This window comes from Polyodon spathula, chromosome 3 (genome assembly GCF_017654505.1).
Source record: "Polyodon spathula isolate WHYD16114869_AA chromosome 3, ASM1765450v1, whole genome shotgun sequence".
Taxonomy (NCBI): domain Eukaryota; kingdom Metazoa; phylum Chordata; class Actinopteri; order Acipenseriformes; family Polyodontidae; genus Polyodon; species Polyodon spathula.
Window position 1 is genome coordinate 19,492,955 of NC_054536.1, and position 24,181 is coordinate 19,517,135.

Here is a 24,181-nt window from a genome sequence, read left to right on the forward strand (position 1 = left end):
CCCTTTAATTGACTATATCTTTAAGAGAGTAAACACGATCGCCTTAATATATCCGTTTTCCGCTAAGTGTGCGAGAGCTACAGTGAATGTACATGCACAGAAAGTGTGCAGCATGGTTAAACAACTAGTGGATGACATTTCTAAGTTTTATTGTTTTCACATATATTAAACTACTATCCTATCTTGCTGTACTGTACACTACAACTTACTTTCTGTAATAAAACAGAATTATATTTGCTGCTCCAAACATTATTCCTGGAGATAAAAATAACCATTCAAATCGAAAGTGAAGTTTGCAACCCCCAATTCTTCACAGTAGTGTTCAAATGTAGAATGCAAATGCACCTGTCTCCAAGTATAAGTGTAAATGCAAGGCGTAGGGAAACAAGATGTCAATAAATATGCATTACTATACATCAGCATGGTAAGTTGTGACAGTAATTCAATTTCTATAATTTCCCATGTGCTTATCTAGCGTAAAGACTTACAAAAATGTCCCATAGTAAAAGTAAACAAAGTGTAATGCAGCACAGTGAAAGCATGGTAAATGACAGGAAAGCATGGTAAAGCCCAGAATGGTATAGTTCATATAAAAAAACATGGCCAGCCATGGCAAACTACGCGTAGTATGACCTACGAAATTACCAAGCACATTTTCCATGGTAAAATTTTATAAGGGTAATCACACGGCCATTACATAAGCACATGCGATTATACGGTAGGCTTGAAGTACTTGTTAATTTAAAGCCACGTCACTTTGGTAGAAGACTCACCCACAGGCATCAAAGACGCACCAGTCGTAGAACTGCTGACAGGGCACCTCCTGGTGGCAGGGCGAGAACAGGTCCTGTGTGATGATGCTGCAGCGTTTCCGAGCCCACGTGGCCCGGTGGGGGTGTTCCTGTAGAGCGACGAGACGCCCCATACAGATCAGGCTCACAAAAGAACAACTGCACTGAAGAACTACCTCAAAACTACCTCAATATAGCTCCACTGGGCTCCCAAAAATAAAGTGAAGAACAGATATCCCTTCAACTGGAAATCACAGCAACACATAACGCTTACATCAACAACACCTATTACCTCCACCAGGGCCCCAGACCACCAGACCCTGGCAAAGCCTTTCTCCACCCCACCTACCCGCTCAACCCACCACAGCAAGAACATCTTAGTGATGCCACTGCATTGCAGTATTACCGCAAGCCCTTTCTACATGGAAGCAGTTATTTTACAAACTTGCACCAGACAGTTCTTACAGTAAAATGGAAATAAAAAATGTATTACTCTTACTCCTGTGCTCATCTTTTTGGTTTCCAGTTTTTGTCTTGCTTCTGTTTTATCACTTCCGTTAACAAGATTGAAAAACAGAATGAGAAAGAAGAAAACTAGAAACCAAATTACACAAATGTCATGTGGGTAAGAGAGAAATCCATTTTTTAAGCTCTTTTCCATTCTACCCAGAAAGCAACACTAGTCCATTCCTCTTTAGCTCAGCATTTTTTTAGCCTGGTGCAGTTTGCAGGGGCCCCCACAGACACACACACATACACAAACTCGTGCACACACACATAAACGTAGATACATGCATAGACACACTCACACACACACTCATAATGGCAAACACAGACACACTCACACAAAAACAAACATGCACGCTCAAACACCCCCACACAAACACTGACACAGACACACACACGTACACAAACTTGTGCACACACACACAAACACAGATACATGCACAGACACACAAAAACACTCATACTGACAAACACAGACACACTCACACAAAAACAAACACACATGCTCAAACACTCCCATACTGACAAAGACACACACACACACGGTGGTCCTGTTGCTACTCACAGTGCAGGGGTGCTGAAGATCAGAGTTATGAACCTCGGGACAGGACTGGCTGACCCGCCACGAGTTTCCAAACAGGTCAGAGGTGGACTCCACGATCCCCTGGCGCGTGGTGAAGTCGTTCTCCGTGTCCCCGTCGAAATTACCACACAGCCCTCCCACACGGCCCTGGAAGGAGGGGTCCAGCTTCATGTACAACCGGGTACCTGCAGGCAGAGCCAGGGTCAGAGGAGAGGCACTCAGCACTGACATGAGAACAGAGGAAAATCTTCCAACAAGAGAAGGCCAATAGTTGTTCAGTTCCTAGTATATGATTGATCTCAAAGCTTTCTCAATTCGGGTGTTTAAAGATCTCACTGATTTAGCATCAGCAATTATCCTCACCACTATGTGCAAAGGACTGTCCTAAGTGTCAACCTACTTTCCAACTGTGTTTCATCTGGTCATGGTTTCTGTGCTGTGCTTAAAGTATTGGTTAGGGTTCACAATAGGGCGGTTACATGCACAAGTCATGACAGTTTTCCTCATGACCTGTCCTCATGACCTGTTTACTTTTCAGGAAATGAGTTGCTATGCAGTTGTGACTTAGGAAAAAAAATCGTCCGTACCAATGCAGAGTACTCAATTCATAGTCATTTATGGGAGGGGATATTTAAGTGCCTGTGTCTGTTTTCTAAGTTGGAAAAGAACCACTCTGAATATCATGAGGACAGCTTCATGCGTTGCCATGAAGATAAAAAAAAATTAACAAGAGAATTGAATTCATGTGTTGTTGCGAACATTCTGAATTACACCACCCAAAGACTAAACAGATTCAGTTCTGATTCTGTACTGTTGAAAAAGGCTATATCTTCTTTAAAATAACACAGATTACTACTATAGATATGTCTCAAGATCACATGTGTTTCAATAGATAGCTATAGAGTTTTATAATTTTCTATAGATTTATAAAACTGGTTGTACCTGTAGATTTCTTTAATTTTCTGTACATTTCTTAGATTTTTGTATTTTTTATAACCCCAAACATCAACAGGAAACATCAGCAGTCTGTAATATACCACACTGTTCTGCTTCAGCTTAAATCCTAGAACAGCAACACACCTGGCCATTAATATATTAAGACCGTTCTCAACAAACTTGCTCCTTGAAGTGACACATTATGATGAGCCTTAATGTGTGTAAAATCTGGTACTACTGTACACTAGTTTAAATAAAACTCTATGCTTTTTGTACTTCCTGGGTCATTTCACCTGGAGAATTAAATAGACCCCACCCCTTCACTGGCCTGACAGTGGAGTGCTAAGCACTGCAGGTGGTTTCATGAATGGAGAGCAGTGGGTTTGTGTGTGTGTGCATTGCCCTGACCTCCATCCCACAGCAGTGTGAGTCCCAGTTTCGCAGTGAGGGTGAGGAACAGCCCAGCTCTGTCCAGCGTCAGTCCGCTCCCGCTGTAGGTCTTGGGAAGTCTCACAGCCACTCCGTTTACAGTCACCGCTTTCCCTGGAGTTACGAGGAAACAACAAATCCGATTGAGCTTGGGAACAGTCGGGAATTTTTTTTCACCTCTGAATTCTTTCAAATTAAAGTATTTCTGAGTAAAGCTGAACTCCTTTTTGAGAGGACGCTTACATAATTTGTTCATTTGATTTTAACATTCAGATGTATCACTGTAAACCTATTGGAGCTGTAACATTAGTGCCCTGCATAAGGAAATGTGTGCTGCTGTCAACCTGAGACTACAGCTACTATAGCTGCATTGCCTCTTTGTAACACTAAACAGAACTATGTTAAGAACACTGAAAACATGCAGCTAAAAGAGATAACCTCTTTATTTGAGCAATGGGTAATCCTAATAAATCACGCAGAGACCTGTTTAAAAATACAGTGTGATTTAGAGACAATCTTCCACAAAATACATGTAATCCATATTAAATTTGTATATTAAATATTTGTAGTATAGATAGCTGGTTAATCGGGAAAAGATTTTGCCCATCATTAAATGCACCTGAGTATCTTTATATAATAAATTAAAATATGCCTTTGCTTTAACCCGTGATATGGCCAGGAGTTGCTTATCACAGAAAATTAGGATTATTCCTTAAATGAGGCGAGGGTAAACAGCATTTTCCCCATATGAGAAACGGGTAAAGTGAATTTCCCGGCGTTTACCATCAACAACAATACCAATCCTCCTCACCCCTCAGCATGTGTATGATGGTGTTCCCCAGAGTCACGATGACAGACTTGGTGCAGGTCACGCCGCTCGTGCCGCAGGGCACGTTCTCTGCGGTGACGGTGAAGAGGCCCGCGCTCTCTTGTGCCAGGACATACTCGCAATCCCCCAGGAAGGTGAAGGCTCTCCCGTCAAAGGTGATGTAGTGGGGGTCTCCCGTAGCCATGCAGCTCCCGGAGCAGTGGGACTTCCCACACTGCCAGTGTCGGTCACGACACACGCTGAGGGGAAAGCGAAGGAGGGACAGCAAGGTGCATACAGGAGCTTCACTCTTTCATTTCAATCAATCAGCACGTTCACTTTCTTGGATAAAGCATCCAAGGAGGATGTTCATTAAATTGAGTGCAAAGACAAGGGCTGGACACGAACTGCAAACCATACAGTTCAAAGAAAAACATCTTACCATTCAGCTAAAGAGCAAGCTTATGCTGATTAGCTGCTAGGGGGAGACTTATTACACTATGTAAGCAACATATTGAATGATTTAAAAAGGGGGTCTGAAATATTATTATTATTATTATTATTATTATTATTATTATTATTATTATTATTATCATCATGATGTGATTACCAGGTGTTGCAGTCCTTGATGATGGTGTCATTCTCGTAGTACAGCTTGCCGTTGTGATGACAGGGACACTCTGAGGGTGGGACACACATGTCACCCTGCATACAAATAATACAGATTACACAATTACACCAATCTAGCCAACATGGGTCTGAAAAGGATTTCTTCTATTATGACTCCTGAAATTTTACACCGTGCTTAAAGCATTATACAACACATCTGATAAATAATATTCTCAAAGCTTGTTCCTCCAAATAATTTGTTTGTAGAATATAGTAATATTACTACAGTACATTAATGATGACTGATTACTGGCTCCAAACAGTAATCTATTATAGAAATAACATATTACTAATTATTACTTGAATAGTATTTTTGCCAATAATAGTACTAAAAAAACATATATATTACATAATAATACGAACAGCATGAAAATTTTAGCACTTGAGTTTTACTGGCCTCAAAACTAAACTGGTTACTTGTCAAACTTATACTTTAGTCTAATAAGTAATCTGATTTCAAGTAAATCATTACAGTAACAAGTTACTTTAACAACACTGCATGCAGGCTATTGAGAAGGTATTTTGATTCTCTCTGACTGTTGTTGTATTGAGATCTTCTAGTGCTTGCTGTACAAAACCAAATAAAAAGTGGTCTTTTAATTTACTTGCAAGAGTTTATTATTCCAGCAGGGAATATTGCAGCCTGCAGCGCACTCACCAGCAGCACGGTCCCCTCGGGGCACACACAGCCATCAAAGGCCTCGGAGCAGTTATTCTGGGACTCCAGGCTGTCGCAAGTCTTCAAGCAGGAGTGGAATGAGTAGACCAGGTTCCCGGGGCAGTACGAGACATCTGGACAGCTGTCCTCTGAGCAGTTCCACAGCCCGTTCACACACACACTGCAGAGGGGGCAGTGAGCTGGACTTACTGGACTTACTTATAAGGGTGTTCTCACCCTATCTTCTTACCTCATAGCCCTGGGATTAGTCTAGTTATTCTCTGAAATCTCTCCCAAGCCACAATGCGCTTTTTGTAGTGTAGGGACCAAAACTAAACACAGTATTCAAAGTGTGGTCTCAGACACTATACAACCTTATGAAATTGTGGAATGGTGTGCTTTTAACTTTGAAATACTCATGTTTGGATGTACAGAAACTTGTTTTTGTTTTATTTTACCGTTCTGTTTGTCATTAGATTTTATAGTTTGCAGTAGTGGGTTAGGCTGGCCCAAAGTCATACCAATAGTTGGCTCTCACTGTACTCTTTTTCATGTCAGTGCTTTTGAGACATCGGGGACATCACTTGTCACCTGACCCACACTGGCTCATCAATCCCTGTGGTGCTGCCACAGCTTACAGTGTCGGCTGGTTTACTCCTGCAGCCACGTGGTAGAGAAATTCAATGAAATCAACCTATCCTGCGGTGATGGAGAACAGGCCATAGGGTGATTTCATCAGACTTCTCCTACCACTGTTCCTGCTCCTGCCCCCGAGTAAAATACTGCCACTGGACTGGCCCACATCTGTCTGTCTCCTGTGTCTGTGTAACGGGCAGTATTGTGTGATGCACTGCTGTTACGGATTTGAAATGAGTTTAAAGCGCTATAAACACAAATGCAGATGAGCCTGGCTCTTTTGCATTGTGGTTAAGACAGTGGTTAAGATGAGTGCTGATTGAGGTCTGTGAGACCAGTCCTATATGTGTATCTGTCTAGTTGCTATTGTTTTCAATTATGTACTCACTCAGTATATGGTTCTTATGTGTTTTTCCAGCCTCACTATCATTATCATAACTCATGTGCACAGGTATTACCACCACTGGCTTACACTTAAGAATTCAGAAAAGTGCTGCACAATTGAAATGGAAAGAAAACTCCACTAGGATAGACAACTCCACTAAAAACCACAGACCGCTCTGGTAGTATAGAAAAAAGAACTCCAGTCAACACTGCAGAGCGCTCAGTAGTATAGGAAAGAGAATTCCACTCAAAACAACAGTCCATGAAACTAATCCAGTCTGTCAATACGTGTTTAATGTGCTCATTTTATTTAGTTTATCAGTAAAATAAAGTACTGAATTTGTTATCCCAGGGTTGTCTTGCTGTAGTTAATTAGAGCTAAAAGACTGAAAGCCCCTCCACACACTATGTACATTAATAGGTAAACCAGGTGCTGATCTATATTTCTAACAGTGCAGTATAAACGCTTACCAGGTATTGCAGTTGTTCTGTATGGTACTGCCTGGCTGATAGATGGTGCCCCCCTGGACACAAGGACACATGCTGACCGGTACACACTGCCCACTGCTGTCCTGGGCCAGCCCCTCGGGACAGTTACAGCCGGACACGCAGCCCTCCACCGCCTCACACCCGCTGAGCTGCCGCACGTCCGCACAGGAGCTCTCACAGGGGCGAGAGCACTCGCTGAACACCTGACCCCCACTGCACTGCACCGCTGGGGGAGGAAGAGCAAGGGGGCATTACTGAGGCCTCTGGGGTAAAACTTATCAGAAAACCTCATCAAGTCAGGTCTTAAAGGATCCCAAAGATTCAGCATCAGCAGCTTAGCTAGGAAACCCATTCCATACCGTCACCACTCTTTGTGTAAAAAAGTGCCTCCTACCCTATGTCCTAAGTTTCCAATTTCAAACTGTTTCATTTGATCCTGGTTTCAGTTCCTTCAGCCTATCTTTGTAGTTGATTCCTTTATACTCTGGGATTATAAGTGAAGTAGAAAGAGTTTGTGCTACTACCTTCATTAGGTGTGTTAGATATAGTTTAATTTCCTAAGTATTTAAACTTTAACATGCCAGGAACGTATGCAACCATTCAAATAACAATAACAAGAAGCCCTCCAATAGAGTTAAAAATAAATGAATACAGCATTAATATGTATGAGACTACATGCGCACAGCACTAATGTGTACATGGAATAGTCTGTGAATAAATACTGAATAATAAATAACAACCTTAATACACTGTATAGCTACCACTGAATAAAAGAACATATACATTTCACTAGCATATTTCAGAGAACATTTAAACTAAACGTTTAATGTTTGGATACCATTTAAATCTATCTACACCAGATTGATAGTATTACCTCCAGCACTGCAAGTGTTTGGTGATGTACAGGCTTGATTCTCAAAGATCTGTAACTCACATTTTAAGTTTTAAGAGAATAGGCTTTAGTTGATTGAGTTGGAAGGACACTCACAGCAGAAGGTTCTGTTCCTCCAGCTGACAGCAGCCCCCTCCTGTGCGCACTGTCTGGCGTAGGCAGCGACGGCGCTACACAGACACTGTTTACTTGGGGCACAGCCGCACACGTCGTACAGACATAGCCTGTAGTAGGGCTCGCGCTCCACCAAGTCATGGCATGGCTAAAAACACACAGACAAATAGAAGCATACACCACGAACCTCTGCAATTAAACCTTATCGAGTACTACCGATTCTTTAGTGACCTTTCGAAATCTAACATGAAATACTGTACTACTATTATGACTTCCAGTAGACTTTTGCGATATCATTTAATGTTAACTAAAATATCTAAATTATTATTTTTTTTTTTTTTTAAATTATGTCTCAATCCTAAAATTCTAGGTGATGCAAAAGTTTTGCATCACCTAGAATTTGATTTGATGCTGACCTCTCAACACTTATTGCATTATATCCAAGACAGCATTTTTAGAGCTGTTGAGACCACAAAAACAGCCATGATCCTGCAGTTTAGGAAGAAAAATAGACCTGGCCAGATCTGCATGGGTCAAAATCCATTAAGTAAGCAGTATGTGATGTTACCTCAAATCATGGGACATACATTTCCTCTGCGAATTTCTTACCTCAAACACAGAGCTGTGAATCACGGCACACATGTCCTCTGCAAACTGCCTTCGCTGAGCGTAGGTCCCACAGGGGTCGAAGGTCAAGCCGCTGATGGGGGGGCAGTCCAGAGAAGTCCTGAATTTGTTGGTGAATGCGGCGGTGCTGGGTTCAACGTCACCCTCTGGTGTGGTGAAGTCATCGTGCTGGTTCCAGTTGTACGTGCCGCACAGTCCTCGAACCTGGGACACAGTGGGAGACACTCTCTGATCATTACTATCAAGCTTGTGGTAGCTTCAAAAATAATCTATGCTCTAACAAAAATGTACTGTCACACTAAAGTATGATAGCTGGTACTACACAAGGTTAAAGAAATCTCTGCTTTCAGGCCTTGCTTTCAGATAGCTTTGCGCTGTCATGGTCATTTCAACTGTAGAGTGAAACAAACCCTTCCTTTCAGTGGCTTCTTTCCTGTTATTAAGCAACCAGCTGCTAACCCTATTAGCTGATTTCCTTCCAGGTGTGCTTGACCCCGATGAAACATCTGAGATGAAATGAACTAGGAAGTGCAAGTGTAAAAGATTTCCTGGAAGACAGAGCAAGCAATCTGAGAACTTTCTTTTTCCTAGTGTAGCATAGTGCCAGAGGTGTGTTTGCAAAATCATATTTTCATTCCAGACTAGGGTGACCACCTGTCCCTAATTGGGCGGGACAGTCCCAAAATGTAAAGATCAAGTCCCGGTCCCGGGCTTAATGCCTGAGGGACAGCATTTGTCCCAAATTCACAGACACAGTGCAATCATACAGTTTAGTGCCACAGTTAAACCATAGCATATCTGTTTATAGTGCATCATAGCACCACCCCTGCCACATTATTTTGCAATACCTTACATTCACTCACTTGCCAGTTAAAACAATAAAAAAAAAAGTATGTACATATCCAGACGCGTCTCCAGAAACCTTTCACACGGTACGCACAACTGAACCACACCGACATCCCATCTCATACTGATAATGACTCTGCATCAACATGCTGTAAAGTGTAGAGTGCAGCATTTCTGTTCTTTCCTGAGTTTCCCTTTCTAAAAATGAATAAACACAGCCCGCTGCCATCGAGACAGAACAGCAACTACGGTGACAACCAAACAGTTCACAACAATAAAAGCTGCAAATAAACCTATTTGAACTACACTAGCTCACAAATTTGTTATGCTGGTTCCATTTCTAATCATTTTACTCTCACAATCACAACTAATCATTACCCCCCACCCCCCCCACTCTTCAACGGAAACAGTAAAAAATGTAAATAAACCCCAGCATAAGAAATGGCATTTCTGCATTTTGAAAAGGTGGTCACCCAATTCCAGACTGCACATCGGAGGCCTATATAACAATAGTTAGTGTGCAATAGGTAAGATTTGTGAAAGTATTTTGTTAGGTACACCACTTTCATAGAAGTTGCTAGAAGAAGAATTTAGAAAAATATGTTTTTACAGCTCAAAGTTAGCTGTTCACATGTTCCTGCAGGCATTTAAGTTAGCAGAAAAAGGAACTGTATGTTTAGAATTGCATTAGTTAAGTGTATGGAAAGAAACAAAGAGGTATGTAATTCAATATGCTAACGTAACAGTATTCAGCAGGTTTCATTTGACTTTATGAAGCAAAATTTATAGGGTGATGCAAAACTGCTGGCCATAGCTTTGCAGATACGAATCTTGCTAAATCACCCAACAGCTCCTTGCATTGTTGCTTCATTATTATTGGGGAACAGAGTGCACTCTATGCATATGGCTGCTCCAAAGCATATTTAATTTTTAGATTTCAATGGCAATCTTGTAACAGTGTGTGAATAACTCAAATAATCAATTTATGAGCAAAGACATAAACAGTTCAGACTATTGTCTATCTGTGTTCATGTCTTCTACACTTTTGTGAACCTTTGCGAATCTGCGAAGTGCGGCTAGAGACATAAGGAAACAGAAGTTCAGAAAGATAAGGCGGGACCAATCAGAGATTTGTAAATCAAAAGCAAGACCTTAAAATCAAGTAAAACACACTTGCAATTTGGCTAAAAAATGGGGTAATATGTTCCAGTTGCACTTTATCCAAGCTTTCAGACTCATTCGGACCCTGTTGGTCTTTCACTCAGTGAAGGAGGGCTGACCTTGTTGGCGTAGCCGGGTTGCAGGGTGATGTAGGCAGCGGGGAACTCGAGCCCCCAGAGAACGTGTGCTCCAAACAGCTGTACGAGGAGGAAGGAAGAGGAGGCGCGTCTCACCGCCAGGTCTACACTCACAAACGGCAGAGCCACCGCCTGGCCATTCACTGTCACGTCACCTGGGAATCACAGAGACACCTTGCTGTACATTGAGCATCCTGACAATCTTCAATGAAAGCCTAATATACCTTGCAAAAGTTTACCATGGTAACAACGTGCCTACACACACTGACAAAGTGCTTACACACACTGACAACATGCCTGCTCACACTGACGTGCTTACATACACTGACAACGTGCCTACACACACTGACAACGTCCCTACACACACTGACAACATGCTTACACACACTGACAACGTCCCTACACACACTGACAACGTGCTTACACACACTGACAACGTGCCTACACACACTGACAACGTGCTTACACACACTGACAACGTGCCTACACACACTGACAACGTGCTTACACACACTGACAACGTGCCTACACACACTGACAACGTGCCTACACACACTGACAACGTGCTTACACACACTGACAACGTGCCTACACACACTGACAACGTGCTTACACACACTGACAACGTGCCTACACACACTGACAACGTGCCTACACACACTGACAACGTGCCTACACACACTGACAACGTGCTTACACACACTGACAACGTGCCTACACACAGACAACGTGCCTACACACACTGACAACGTGCCTACACACACTGACAACGTGCCTACACACACTGACAACGTGCTTACACACACTGACAACGTGCCTACACACACTGACAACGTGCCTACACACACTGACAACGTGCCTACACACACTGACAACGTGCCTACACACACTGACAACGTGCCTACACACACTGAAAACGTGCTTACACACACTGACAACGTGCTTACACACACTGCCTACACACACTGACAACGTGCCTACACACACTGACAACGTGCTTACACACACTGACAACGTGCCTACACACACTGACAACGTGCTTACACACACTGACAACGTGCCTACACACAGACAACGTGCCTACACACACTGACAACGTGCCTACACACACTGACAACGTGCTTACACACACTGACAACGTGCCTACACACACTGAAAACGTGCTTACATACACTGACAACTGACAACATGCCTACACACACTGACAACGTGCCTACACACACTGACAACATGCCTACACACACTGACAACATGCCTACACACACTGACAACGTGCTTACACACACTGAAAACGTGCTTACACACACTGACAACGTGCTTACACACACTGACAACGTGCCTACACACACTGACAACGTGCTTACACACACTGAAAACGTGCTTACACACACTGAAAACGTGCTTACACACACTGACAATGTGCTTACATACACTGACAACGTGCCTACACACACTGACAACGTGCTTACACACACTGACAACGTACTTACACACACTAGCAACGTGCCTACACACACTGACAACGTGCCTACACACACTGACAACGTACTTACACACACTAGCAACGTGCCTACACACACTGACAACGTACTTACACACACTGACAACGTGCCTACACACACTGACAACATGCCTACACACACTGACAATGTGCTTACATACACTGACAACATGCCTACACACAGACAACATGCCTACACACACTGACGTTTTCTTCAGGATTGATGAGCTGTGTGAATCAAGTTCGGGATGTAGTGGTCACGTTACCTGTAGTTCGCAGTCTCACTGTAGTCTTATAAACTGTTATGGAGATGCCTTTCAAGCAGCTCACAGCTCCTCTGCTCCCACACTCAGCATTTTCCATGGTTATCAATAGTTTGTGGTCAACAAAATCCTGGAATGGAAATTATTATTATTTAATAATTTAGCCTCCAAGCCTCCTCACGAAAGGTGTGTAAACCATCACCAACCTAAATAATGAGCAAAACAGACAATTGAAACAGTACAGTTTTTCTTTTAAGTGATCTTTTACAAATCTGTGTGGTGCAGAAAATGTCTAGCAGGCCATTTTCCAAAGCTGTTTGCTCCATGATAACATGAAGGTTAGCGATTTTATCTGTGAGTGTGGATGTTCTAACACATAGTTATCTCTCATGTTTCAATGGCGAGCTTGTAGCAGTGTGAGTTCACAATAGTGGCTCCGCCAAACTTTGAATTCAGAGCTCCCCACAGGACCGACAATGATCAATCCAAAAAAAAAAAGTAATTACTTAATCTATCATAATGTGTAAATGGTTAATTATGCGTGATATAAACAGAAAATGTGATGGCTCTAAGTGCGTACCAGAACAAAAAAAAATCAATCTTTTTTTATCATCCCTGTGTGTTCATGTCTTCCCTCACTGAATGATGCATCGTCTCTGTATCTCACCTCGACGAGTGTGTAGTCACAAATGCCGTGGAAGGAGTAGCGCTTGCGATCAAAGGTGATGTAGTGCGCATCCCCGATCACGCTGCACTGGGCTGAACACTTCTCCTGTGAGCACAGCCAGCGACCACCCTGGCACACACTGAGCAAGGACAAGGGGTTACACTGGTCTGACACACAGAGCAAGGGGACTAGAGACTGATTTGACACACAGAAAGAAGGGGGTTAGATTGGTCTGATACACAGATGCAATGGGGCTAGAGACTGGTCTGATACACAGAGAGATGGGGGATAGACTGGTCTTATACACAGAGAGAAGGGAGATAGACTGATCTGATACACAGAGGCAATGGGGCTAGAGACTGGTCTGACACATAGAGAGAAGGGGGTTAGACTGGTCTGATACACAGACATGGACAAGGGGTTAGTCTGGTCTGATACACAAAGCAAGGGGGGGTTGAGACTGGTCTAATACACAGAGCAAGGGGGTTAAAGACTGGTCTGATACACAGTGAGCAACAGGCTGGATAGAGAGTGGTATGATAGTGACAGGGACAAGGGGGTTATATTTAGAAATACTAAAACTTAGTATGTTAAATTACAGACGTTTCGACTAAATCTTTCCATTATCTTCAAGACAAACTGTTTGTCATTATACATATTATGTTTCTTTCAGTATATCTAAATGTAGCACTATTGACTGTTTAATAGTTAAGGACAAGGGGGTCATAGACTGGTCTGATAAACACTGAAGACAGGGGGTTAGACTATAATATATCATTTTTTCTATTATTTTACAATTGAACTTGCTTCCCTGTTATTATATATCACTCCCTCTTTATTTCTCTGACATACACACCAGAAAAAGATACACTATCAAGAACAGTGAATTAGCAAAGGACCCTTATACAATAAAATAAAGGACTTTTTCAATGTAATGTGAATATGATCTAGCCGTGAATGGATTAGTGAATTAGTGAAGCGCTGTAGTGTCGTACCACTGATTGCATTTCTGGCGGATGGTTTCTCCAGGGTTGTATTTGCTCCGACGGTGATAGCAGGGACAGTCCTCCTCGCTGATGCAGGCCCCCTCTTCCAGGTAGGATCCCGGGGGACACTCACAGCCACTCACACACTCGTCCCGGCAGTGTCCCGCCTCGGGAGTCCGCACACCAGTGCAGCTCGGGGGGCAGGCGGAGACGCAGTCTGAGTATACCTGCCCCTGGCCACAGCGTCGCTCTAAACAAGGAACACAGACATGGCATTACTGTGCGTGGTACAACGCTACAATACAATCTTACTGCACAGTGTCACAATACAATCTTACTGCACAGTGTCACAATACAGTCTTACTGCACAGTGTCACAGTACAATCTTACTGCATAGTGTCACAGTACAATCTTACTGCACAGTGTCACAATACAATCTTACTGCACAGTGTCACAGTACAATCTTACTGCACAGTGTCACAATGCTATCTTACTTCACAGTGTCACAATACAATCTTACTGCACAGTGTCACAATACAATCCTACGGCACAGTGTCACAGTACAGTCTTACTGCAGTGTCATAATGCAATCTTACTGCAGTGTCACAGCACAATCTTACTGCACAGTGTCACAATACAATCTTACTGCACAGTGTCACAATACAATCTTACTGCACAGTGTCACAATACAATCTTACTGCACAGTATCACAATACAATCCTATGGCACAGTGTCACAGTACAGTCTTACTGCAGTGTCATAATGCAATCTTACTGCAGTGTCACAGCACAATCTTACTGCACAGTGTCACAGCACAATCTTACTGCACAGTGTCACAATACAATATTACTGCACAGTGTCACAATACAATCTTACTGCACAGTGTCACAATACAATCTTACTGCACAGTATCACAATACAATCCTACGGCACAGTGTCACAGTACAGTCTTACTGCAGTGTCATAATGCAATCTTACTGCAGTGTCACAGCACAATCTTACTGCACAGTGTCACAGCACAATCTTACTGCACAGTGTCACAATACAATATTACTGCACAGTGTCACAATACAATCTTACTGCACAGTGTCACAATACAATCCTACGGCACAGTGTCACAATACAATCTTACTGCACAGTGTCACAATACAATACGTTAATTTCACGCGGAAAGTGAAACTTCCCGACCTTTTCAACAGCTTTTTTCCTGTCATGAACCAACCAGCTGCTTCCCCTATTGACTGACATGCTTTCATCCAGTAAGATGCTTTGCCCCAGAAGACAATGTCAGGGTGAAATGACCTAAGATTATAAGTAGTAACAGATTGGCAGGCAAGGCACGCCATCTGAGAACTGTTTTTAACGTAGTGCAGTACCACATGTTTTAAAATGATAATACATGTTTTTATTATACAACAGCACATTTCTAACCTATATAGTGAATGAATAGAACTGCATAATAGGATTTATGACATTATTTGGTTGGTAACAAACACGATTATTAAACTGCAGTAAATTTTTATATTAGTAAAATGATCAACCGTACAGTGCTGTATGACTAGAAATCCTGAGATGGAAAATTATGTGAATGTCACTTGCAAGACTGAATATAGTCAATCAAACTTCCTTGCAGTCAATGCATGCAATTTAAGATGTCTCCTCTATGGCATGTGCTGTTGAATCTTTAAACCGTAACTTCAAAATGCTCAATCAGACAAGCAGATGAAGTGCCGGTGAGTGCCTTTGTCAAATAGACCAAGTTTTGGCTAGTAGTGCCTCCTTCAGTACATGACTGCTTTATGATTAAGCGCAGGCAGCATTCTGCTCGTACCACAGAAGCCGTTCTTCCTCCAGTCGATGATGACGTGCTGCTGGATGCACTCGCGGGCGTAGCTGGCAAAGGTGTCACAGGTGGCGCTCTCTCCGTCGCCACCCCCCTGGCTGCAGTACAGGTACTGACAGGTGTCCAGGTATCCCGCCGGGTCCACCTGAGAACAGAAGAACACAAACAAAAATGTACAAACGAGAGGAGGCCATTTGGCCCATGTGTGCTTGTCCAGTTCCTAGTAGCTATTTGATCTCAAAACTTTTTGTCCAGTCAGGTTTTAACAGATCACAATGATTCACTATTCCACACACTAACAACTTTCTGTGTAGTAAAGCATCTCCTACCTGTGTCTTCTGGTCCTGGTTTCCATACTGTGCTTTAATTACTTTGACAACTCCTCCCAGCCCCCAATGTCTCTGCATCAGTCACAATAACCACTGGACGGAAGTGTATGTTTCCGACTGAATGCAAGGATGTTTATGTTTGAATTAAGTGCTCTTTTGCTGGGAATGATGAGACTGTGAATGATTACTGTGTGATATTCTTATTAATTGATTTTGAATGTACATACATCAGCCTAAACAAATAATACAGTTTGTTTACAGTCTCTCTGTTTGCTAAAGGGTGATGTAAGTCTCTCACTCTCTCTCTCTTTCTTTGTTGGACAGAGTACTGTAATGAACTGTCATCTCATCCCATTGAATTGAATGGAAAGCCAAGGGCTGGACGAGAATCACAGACCAAAAACTATTCAATTAAAGAGCAAGTTCTGTAGTTGAGGGGTAAGTAGGGGTCTTGTGCTGATGTCAGTATTGTTAACTCATTAGCCACTAGGAAGAGATACAATATTCTTTAGCGTTGACATGCCTTGAGATCACATGCTTACCTTGGAGTGACACTGACTGAACGGACTCGCCAGCAGTCTCTTACACAAGGACTCAGCTCTGACCCTTAGGGCAGGGTCATTGGTGATGTCACAACTGTGTCCCAGCTCGGCAGCGTCATTGCAGCTCTGAGAATAAAACTCTTGGAATTACTTAACCACTCTACTACTGTACCAATCCCTTACAAATATTTACCAAGGTGAGTCTGCATGGTCATTTTGCAGTTTTCCCATGGTTATACCATGCGTTTACCATAGTTTGCCCTGGTTTCTTAATGTGCTTTACCATAACTCGCTATTCTTTAAAATGTTTAACCGGTGATTTACCATGACTTCACTATGCTTTATCACACTTTGCTAGGCTTTTACTATGGCAAGCTTCTATAAAGGAATAAAGGTTCCCGTTCCTTATTTGAAAGTTATTTTATCGAGGGGATTTGACCATTCTGCATGTTACATGTGCAAAGCCGTTATAACAGAATCTATTTTTCCTTATTATGAAACTGTATACAAGCTTATTTATATTGTTCTGCATTTCTAGTTATTAGTAGCTTATCAGTGTCATTGCAGCTCTGGTGTAAGCTCTTTAAAGTTAATTTCTTACTGTAATATTAATAAGCGCTTCGGATGATAAACATTGGCATTGTACACGACCTGCTAATAGTTCTGCAGTGTTTGTATTTGTACATCAATTATAAAAAAATAAACAATTAAAAAAAGTAAACGGTTAAAAAACAATATTTTGCAGTGCGATATTTCTTAACCAGAATCTAAAATCCATATTTATTAATTCCTTCTGCGTTGTTCCTGTTGAAATCGTTAATCAATGGTTTACATTCCTTTTTTGCAGTAACTGTGATAAATTTGACATTAACATAAGACTTGACCATGCTGCATACAAAGCTCTGACATTGAAAAAGACTGTTAGTCGAAACTTTTGTCATTTCTCTACGTACAAAGCTATTATAACATAACCAACATGTTTGCCTTATTGTATTGCTATATTTGACAGTATTATAGCGATCTCGGTTCCCGCAAGCAGGGGCATCACACAGGGTGAGGCAACCCAACACACAGGCGGGCGGGCGCGCAGCACCTCTCGCACTGAAGCATAGTGCCGATACTGCTGTACGTACAAAGGAGTCGGCTCTTTTTTTTTTTTTTTGGTTAAATCTAGGAAAAAAATACGTGATTCAAGTTAAATCCAGAAAAGAAAAGAAAAGAAAAAAACACCTGGTAAAATATTTGTGCTTTTTTTTACACTTGGCGCTTCATAATTGAATGTAAAAACAAGGACTGGACCTGAACTGAAAATAATACGTCTCAAAGACGAACGCCTTACTATTCAACCAAAGAGCAAGCTCTGTAGTCAAGAGGGAAGTACATGTATTTTGCTGATGTCAATATTGTTAACTCCGCAGCTGCTAGGAGGAGATTCATTACACCTGTATGCTGCTCAAACAAAAATCCACTCAACAGACTCTAATGAAGTTGAACTGCATGAAATATAATGCCAGCTTTGAACATCTGGCCCTCGTTTGGTAAGGTTCACAAATGACCAGGAATGGTTCCTACAGTACTTTGTTGTTGTCACTTTACCTCGGTTTGTAGGTCAGGAACTCGCCAGGAATTTCCAAAACTTGCAGCAAACTGAGAGACAGCCCCGCCCATCGTAGTGAAATCATCTGCAGACACACGAGGCGTTAAACGTTTCTGTGCCCACTAGAGAGTGGTGTAAACATAAATCAGACTAGGTAGGGAAAATGGATATGCATGAATGTCTATTTGTATGTATGTATTTATTATTATTATTATTATTATTATTATTGCATTTGACAATACAAATCTTAAATTGATGCCATTAAAGCCAGATGCATTGTATATAGTTCACCTCTAGCCAAATGCCTAATTTCCATCGACAGTCCACATACAGACATTGATAGTAAATAAAAATATTTCTGTAAAGAAGATACTGTTTGTAACCTTAACACAACAATGTTTCACTACAGATTTTTAGCAGAATACAGTCTCTCCTACTAAAACATTCTTAAAATCATAGTACATATAACTCTGCCTTATTTGCTGAGCCTCTCCATTTTTTTGGACATTTCTCCCAGACAACCCGGTGTTGTGCCAAATAGTGTCGCGTGGCAGGATTCCCGTCGCTGCCAAATAGCGTCGAAAAATTATAAATAATAAAGTACTAATGTGCAATATATTTAATAACTATTGATTTGATATTTACATTATTTTACATTCTCTGTAGCAGAGCGAGTGTCTGTTTACCTTTTAATGTGTGTAATCATGACATTTCAATGCAATATCATTGAAACGCAACATCTTTTGGCAGAAGATTCCAACATGGCAGGAAAATAAACTTGTCATGCGCAAATTAATTTACGTGTGCGCTGCCTCCAAATGATGCATTACATAAAAATGTACTTCAAGTTTAAAATCTGGCGGGGTTTTAATTTATATATTTATTTTGTAAAACTAAGTTTTTTTATAAGAGCAATAACACGTTTCCTGGGCGTGCGGTAATTGTATAATGACTGTTCAACCTGTTGTGTGTCATTTGGTGCTTAATATATTGCATGACAAATCGGATATTCTAAAATCTATATTGTGACTGTATTTCACCCTAGCTGATGTGGCATACGGAATATAGTAGTTCAGAGTACAGTGTGATTTAGTGTGTCACTGTGGGACAACATCTTACCATTGGGGTTATCGTTGTAAACTCCACAGAGCCCCCTTGTGGTGCCCTTCAGCTCTGCGGTCACAGTGACGTAGATGATATTGTCTCCATTATACTTTACTCGAACTCCCAAGCCGCTCTCGATGAAGATGAAATCTCCCAGCCAGCGAATACTGATACCTAGACCAGCAAAGATTCAAAAAGAGAAAAATCGTTGAATATGATTAAAAATATACCAGCATGCAAAAGAAAGAAACACAATTCATTAAATGACAAACTTTTCAACTAGAAAATAGACATTGAAAAATACTTTTAGTCAATAAGTTTGTCACTGATTTTGTTTTGTTTATTTAGAATTGCTATGGTTATGCTTACAATGACTTTTGTCAAAAGTACATTCTCAGGAATTTTAAAACATGCATGAATAATATAAAAACATGTTAATCTGTTAATACTGTACGGTACATTATTTATACATGTACATTATAAATGTAATATACACAGTGATGTACACATCTCCAGACTGTTGGTGATACGTCACTGAAATCTCAGCATTATTCCATAACCCATGTAAATTCCCCGTGATTTAAGTAGACTTCAGTAAATCTCCCCCATAGTCTATCCTCTCTGTGGGTGTGAATGTCAGATACTGTACCGTTCTGGAAGAGTGGCTGCCCTTCTGTGATGAGCGCTCCATTAATGGAGACGTTTCTGCCTTGCACAGTCACCAGCTCCAGACCAAACATCATCTTCAGAGCCTGGGTAACACAGTAAGAAAATTTACAAACAATAGGAGGCCATTCAGCCCATCACTGATTGTCTGATTCCTAGCAACTGATTGATCAAGCTGGGTCTTGAAGGATCCTAATGATTCAGCATCAACAGCATGGCTGGGTAAACTGTTCCATACCCTCATCACTCCCTGGTTAAAGGAGAATTTAAGTCTATCTAATTTCCAAATGTGTCCTCTGGTGCTGGTTTCTGTGTAAGGTCGACTTTGTCAACTCCTTTTGTTCTTGAGGGAATTTTAGTTCCCTCAATCGATCTTCAAAGCTCATACGTTAAACCCTGGGATGAGTCATTAGTGGAGGTTAGACACTGCACATCTGGTACTGGGTTACTACTCTACTGCCCTTTCCATATGCAGGATATCCTCTCCTTCCCGTAATGCGGCTAGGACTGGCTAATCTCTTAACACACTTCACATGCCTTGTTTCAATCATGCACACTAACGGCTGGTTTCACAAGCTCTAATATTGAAGTACCTGATGTTACCTTAGGTAAGGCAATCCGAGATTAGTCCTAATGGGGGTGTGTGAAACAAGCCAATAGTGTGCGTACCACCCTTTTCCCTTATAAGGGCTTATACACTCTCAGCAACATTCTAGTCCAATAGCTATTGATAATATTAATGGACACCTGACTTATAACAAGCAGCTGCTCTGTACCTTGCTGCAGACCCCCGTGGCTCCGCAGACAGGGGAGGAGATGTATATCGCCCAGGTGCCGTCCAGCGCGGAGGCCAGGTTGTAGGTGCAGCTGCCCTCGAAGGGGAAGTGTCGCCCATCAAAACTGCGGAAGCGCGTGCCGCTCCAGGTGAGGCAGGTGGAGAAGACTCTGGAGTCTCGCACGGCCCCGATCAGCCCAGCGGACAGGTGCGGCTTCAGGAGGAATGAGGAGGAGGAACGCGGCTCTGTAACAACACCACGGTTTGTACAGATTGTAACAACCTTTTAAAAATCGCTTCCTGTACATTAAGTAACACTGATAGTTCTTTTCAGTGCCACCGTCTGTGTTGTACTCTGTGCTACGAACGTACCCAGAGTAATGTGGGTTAATTATCAGGCTAAATAATAGAAGTAGCTGACTCTGTGACCTGTGTGTTATAAAGTTAAACCTGCAGAACTAGGCTATGTATGGTGTGAAGCATTTGACTTTTATAATAAATTGGCTCTGTGTCGATGTCTGGACTGCCTTCTGGCCGGGATAAACATCAAACCAGCCTGCCCATCATTACATCATGCTATCCCATGGTTATACTAGTTTATAATGTTTTTTCATATGCTCCTTTATTACACTGCTTAGCTTTTACTATGGGAAACGTTTATAAGAGAAGTCAGCAAGAAGAACATCACATAGGTCATTAGGGATACACCAGGGCCCCTAGTGTATACCACAGACAGCATTAAGTACACTGCCCTCTAGAGTATAACACAGTCAGGGCACTGGAGACACTGCTCCCTAATGAATAACGGGGAAAAGGAAAACACTGTCAGGGCATTAGAGTGAATTATACTGCCATTAGAGACAGCACAGTCAGTGCACTATACACACGCCTCCTAGCTGTGCTGCTGGATCCTGACCTGTGATGAAGGTGTAGGAGCAGGAGAAGCAGGACTGGTCCGAGCCGTTCCTCCAGCTGTGACCCCACCCACTGCTGCAGCACTCCTCCATTGGCATAAGGGAAGTGTTGTGGACGCCCAGGAAATCCTGACAGTTCCATGTGGAGTAGCAGTGACCCCTCACCCCAGCACCTGGCACACACACACAGACACACACTATTAATCTGTTTAGCCCAAGCAAAGAAAAATTGGGAAGGGGACGACGACACTTGACTGAAATCTTTAAAAGCTGAAAAGAAGTTGACAAAGTTAACCCTGAACAATTCTTTAAGCGGAGCGCTGATTAGGTCAGTGCGAAGGAGACACTTCAGAGAGTGGTGAGGCTATGGAATGGGTTACATGGCCATGCTGCTGTTGCTGCATTGTTAGGATCCTTTATGACCCGGTTTGACAAAGTCTGGAGATCACTCAGCTACAAGGAACCAGACGAGTGCTGATGGACTGAATGGCTTCTGATTTGTAAATAATCTTTTGGTTTTTTTATAATGATACACTGAATCAGAATCAACCGGAAATGAGAGTTTGTGTGAACAAAGGGGAATGTCATATCAGATTGAACGGTTTGTAAAGATGGATGCATGGAAAATATCTGCATCATTGATCTGTCCAGAGATTAAAAACAATGTTGCAGTGAAATGGTTATTTTCTACTGGACACCAGCTGTCATGTGACTTTAGTGAGAAAGTAATAGTATACAGTATTTTACATATCCAATATTTTCCTGAATATCAGACTGTATTTTCTGTAATTCATCAAATTGTTAGGTAACTCATGGGTTGATACTTTGTGAATTGGACCTGTCCGTGCCCTTTTCACACTGGCATGCTCTAGCTGGGTCAGAACCTACACGGGTCAGGACCCGGTGTCATGCAGGTCAGCTGTGTGATTTCATATTGCTTTTGTAAAGCAGGGTTGACCTGGGTGACAGACAAAAGTAAACAATACGCGTATCAATACCTCGAAAGCACCTTGTTACAGACCAAATGTTGATTAGAGCAAATGTTTCTCCATCCCTGCTGCAATCTGCCTCTGCTGTGTCAATCAATGAAAAATATGGCTAAACATACTAAACAGAAATGTTCTTGCGAAAGTGAAACGTTAACACAGGAAGGGCTGTTTATTATTACGTTGGCTCACTAAAGGCCGTCAAGCATTTTGTCTCACTCAACCCACACCCTGAGGTGAGTCACTGGGACCTGGGTTAACCCGAGTGCACCCCAGCTACATGGTTTCACATTACACAGGATTGTGACCCAGGTAGGAGTGCCAATGTGAAAGGGGCTTTAGTCTCCTCCTTTGCACTTTGATTCTTGCAGTCCTCCAGCCCAGTAACTTCTTACATGCCGCCCCCTTTTCTTAGCATATAGTTCTTAGAGCCTATCTCTCCACTTCCCCACCAGCATACAGTGCCAAAGAACAAGGTACACACTTCCAAACTTTTAAGAATGTGTTTGTTAACATTTATATATTTAGCTAAATCTGGAATTTTTTGGATAAATCTAGGAAAAAATATGCACTATACATTAAGTCAGGAAAAAAAACACCTGTAAAATATTAGTGTTTTTTTTTTTGTTTTAGATGTCACTCCATACGTGGAAGGCGCCATTTTGGCTCTGTTCACTGCAGTTTCACTGTTACTCACCACTGCAAACATAATTTCTCCAGCTCTACAAGTCCTACATTTGAAAGGTAAGAACTTGGACTAATTAACTGATATTTATGTGTTTCTTTAAAATTTTCCATCCTTTTAAAAAAATTTTTTTTTACAGACCTGCCCCTTTAGTCATAGTCACACCCCCCTTGCTGACTGTCTGTGCCCCACACTTTAGGCACCACTGCTATAGCCTGCTAGCCCACCCAAAGTGCTGCTCACAATTATAATAAACATATTTAACATATTAATATATAATCTATATGAGTAGCTCAGAGGAGCCTCACCTTCAGTGCAGCGCGGCCCACTCCATCCCTCACAGCACTCTCGCACTGTCCGATTGTGCACCGTGGATTGCATCTCCGGGGGTCTGTAAGAGAGTGAGAGGGATTACAGAACACACTTCCATATCAGCAGAATGGCATGTATGTCATCAAAACAAAGGTTTCAGCTGGGAATGCAGTCGACAGTCTTTACAAAAAACAAATATTACAAGTTTAAACAGCTTGTCCTGTGTACTCCTGTTACTTTAAGTTAAACTATTTATGTTACAATAAGAGACACCCTACACATGACGAATTAACTTATTATAAATCACCAAAACTAAGACTATTCTTTAAGTACTATTAAATTTA

The 24,181-nt window shown here is 41.9% G+C and overlaps 1 protein-coding gene across 1 annotated transcript in view; it reads right to left on the reverse strand.

Annotated features, from left to right (window-relative positions):
• Positions 1-24,181, reverse strand: part of sspo (SCO-spondin) — a 95,838-nt gene that overhangs the window by 70,673 nt on the left and 984 nt on the right. The window contains exons 3-23 of the mRNA XM_041240307.1: positions 23,834-23,916; positions 21,857-22,027; positions 20,942-21,186; positions 20,149-20,251; positions 19,515-19,673; positions 18,395-18,480; positions 16,799-16,924; positions 15,916-16,072; positions 14,094-14,334; positions 13,099-13,237; positions 12,435-12,561; positions 10,650-10,822; positions 8,506-8,727; positions 7,879-8,044; positions 6,873-7,116; positions 5,382-5,562; positions 4,665-4,759; positions 4,058-4,314; positions 3,226-3,360; positions 1,864-2,066; positions 774-901 (exon numbers count right to left, since the gene is read on the reverse strand). Coding sequence (XP_041096241.1) covers positions 774-901; positions 1,864-2,066; positions 3,226-3,360; positions 4,058-4,314; positions 4,665-4,759; positions 5,382-5,562; positions 6,873-7,116; positions 7,879-8,044; positions 8,506-8,727; positions 10,650-10,822; positions 12,435-12,561; positions 13,099-13,237; positions 14,094-14,334; positions 15,916-16,072; positions 16,799-16,924; positions 18,395-18,480; positions 19,515-19,673; positions 20,149-20,251; positions 20,942-21,186; positions 21,857-22,027; positions 23,834-23,916 — 3,441 coding nt within the window. The remainder of the gene's footprint in view (positions 1-773; positions 902-1,863; positions 2,067-3,225; positions 3,361-4,057; positions 4,315-4,664; positions 4,760-5,381; positions 5,563-6,872; positions 7,117-7,878; positions 8,045-8,505; positions 8,728-10,649; positions 10,823-12,434; positions 12,562-13,098; positions 13,238-14,093; positions 14,335-15,915; positions 16,073-16,798; positions 16,925-18,394; positions 18,481-19,514; positions 19,674-20,148; positions 20,252-20,941; positions 21,187-21,856; positions 22,028-23,833; positions 23,917-24,181) is intronic.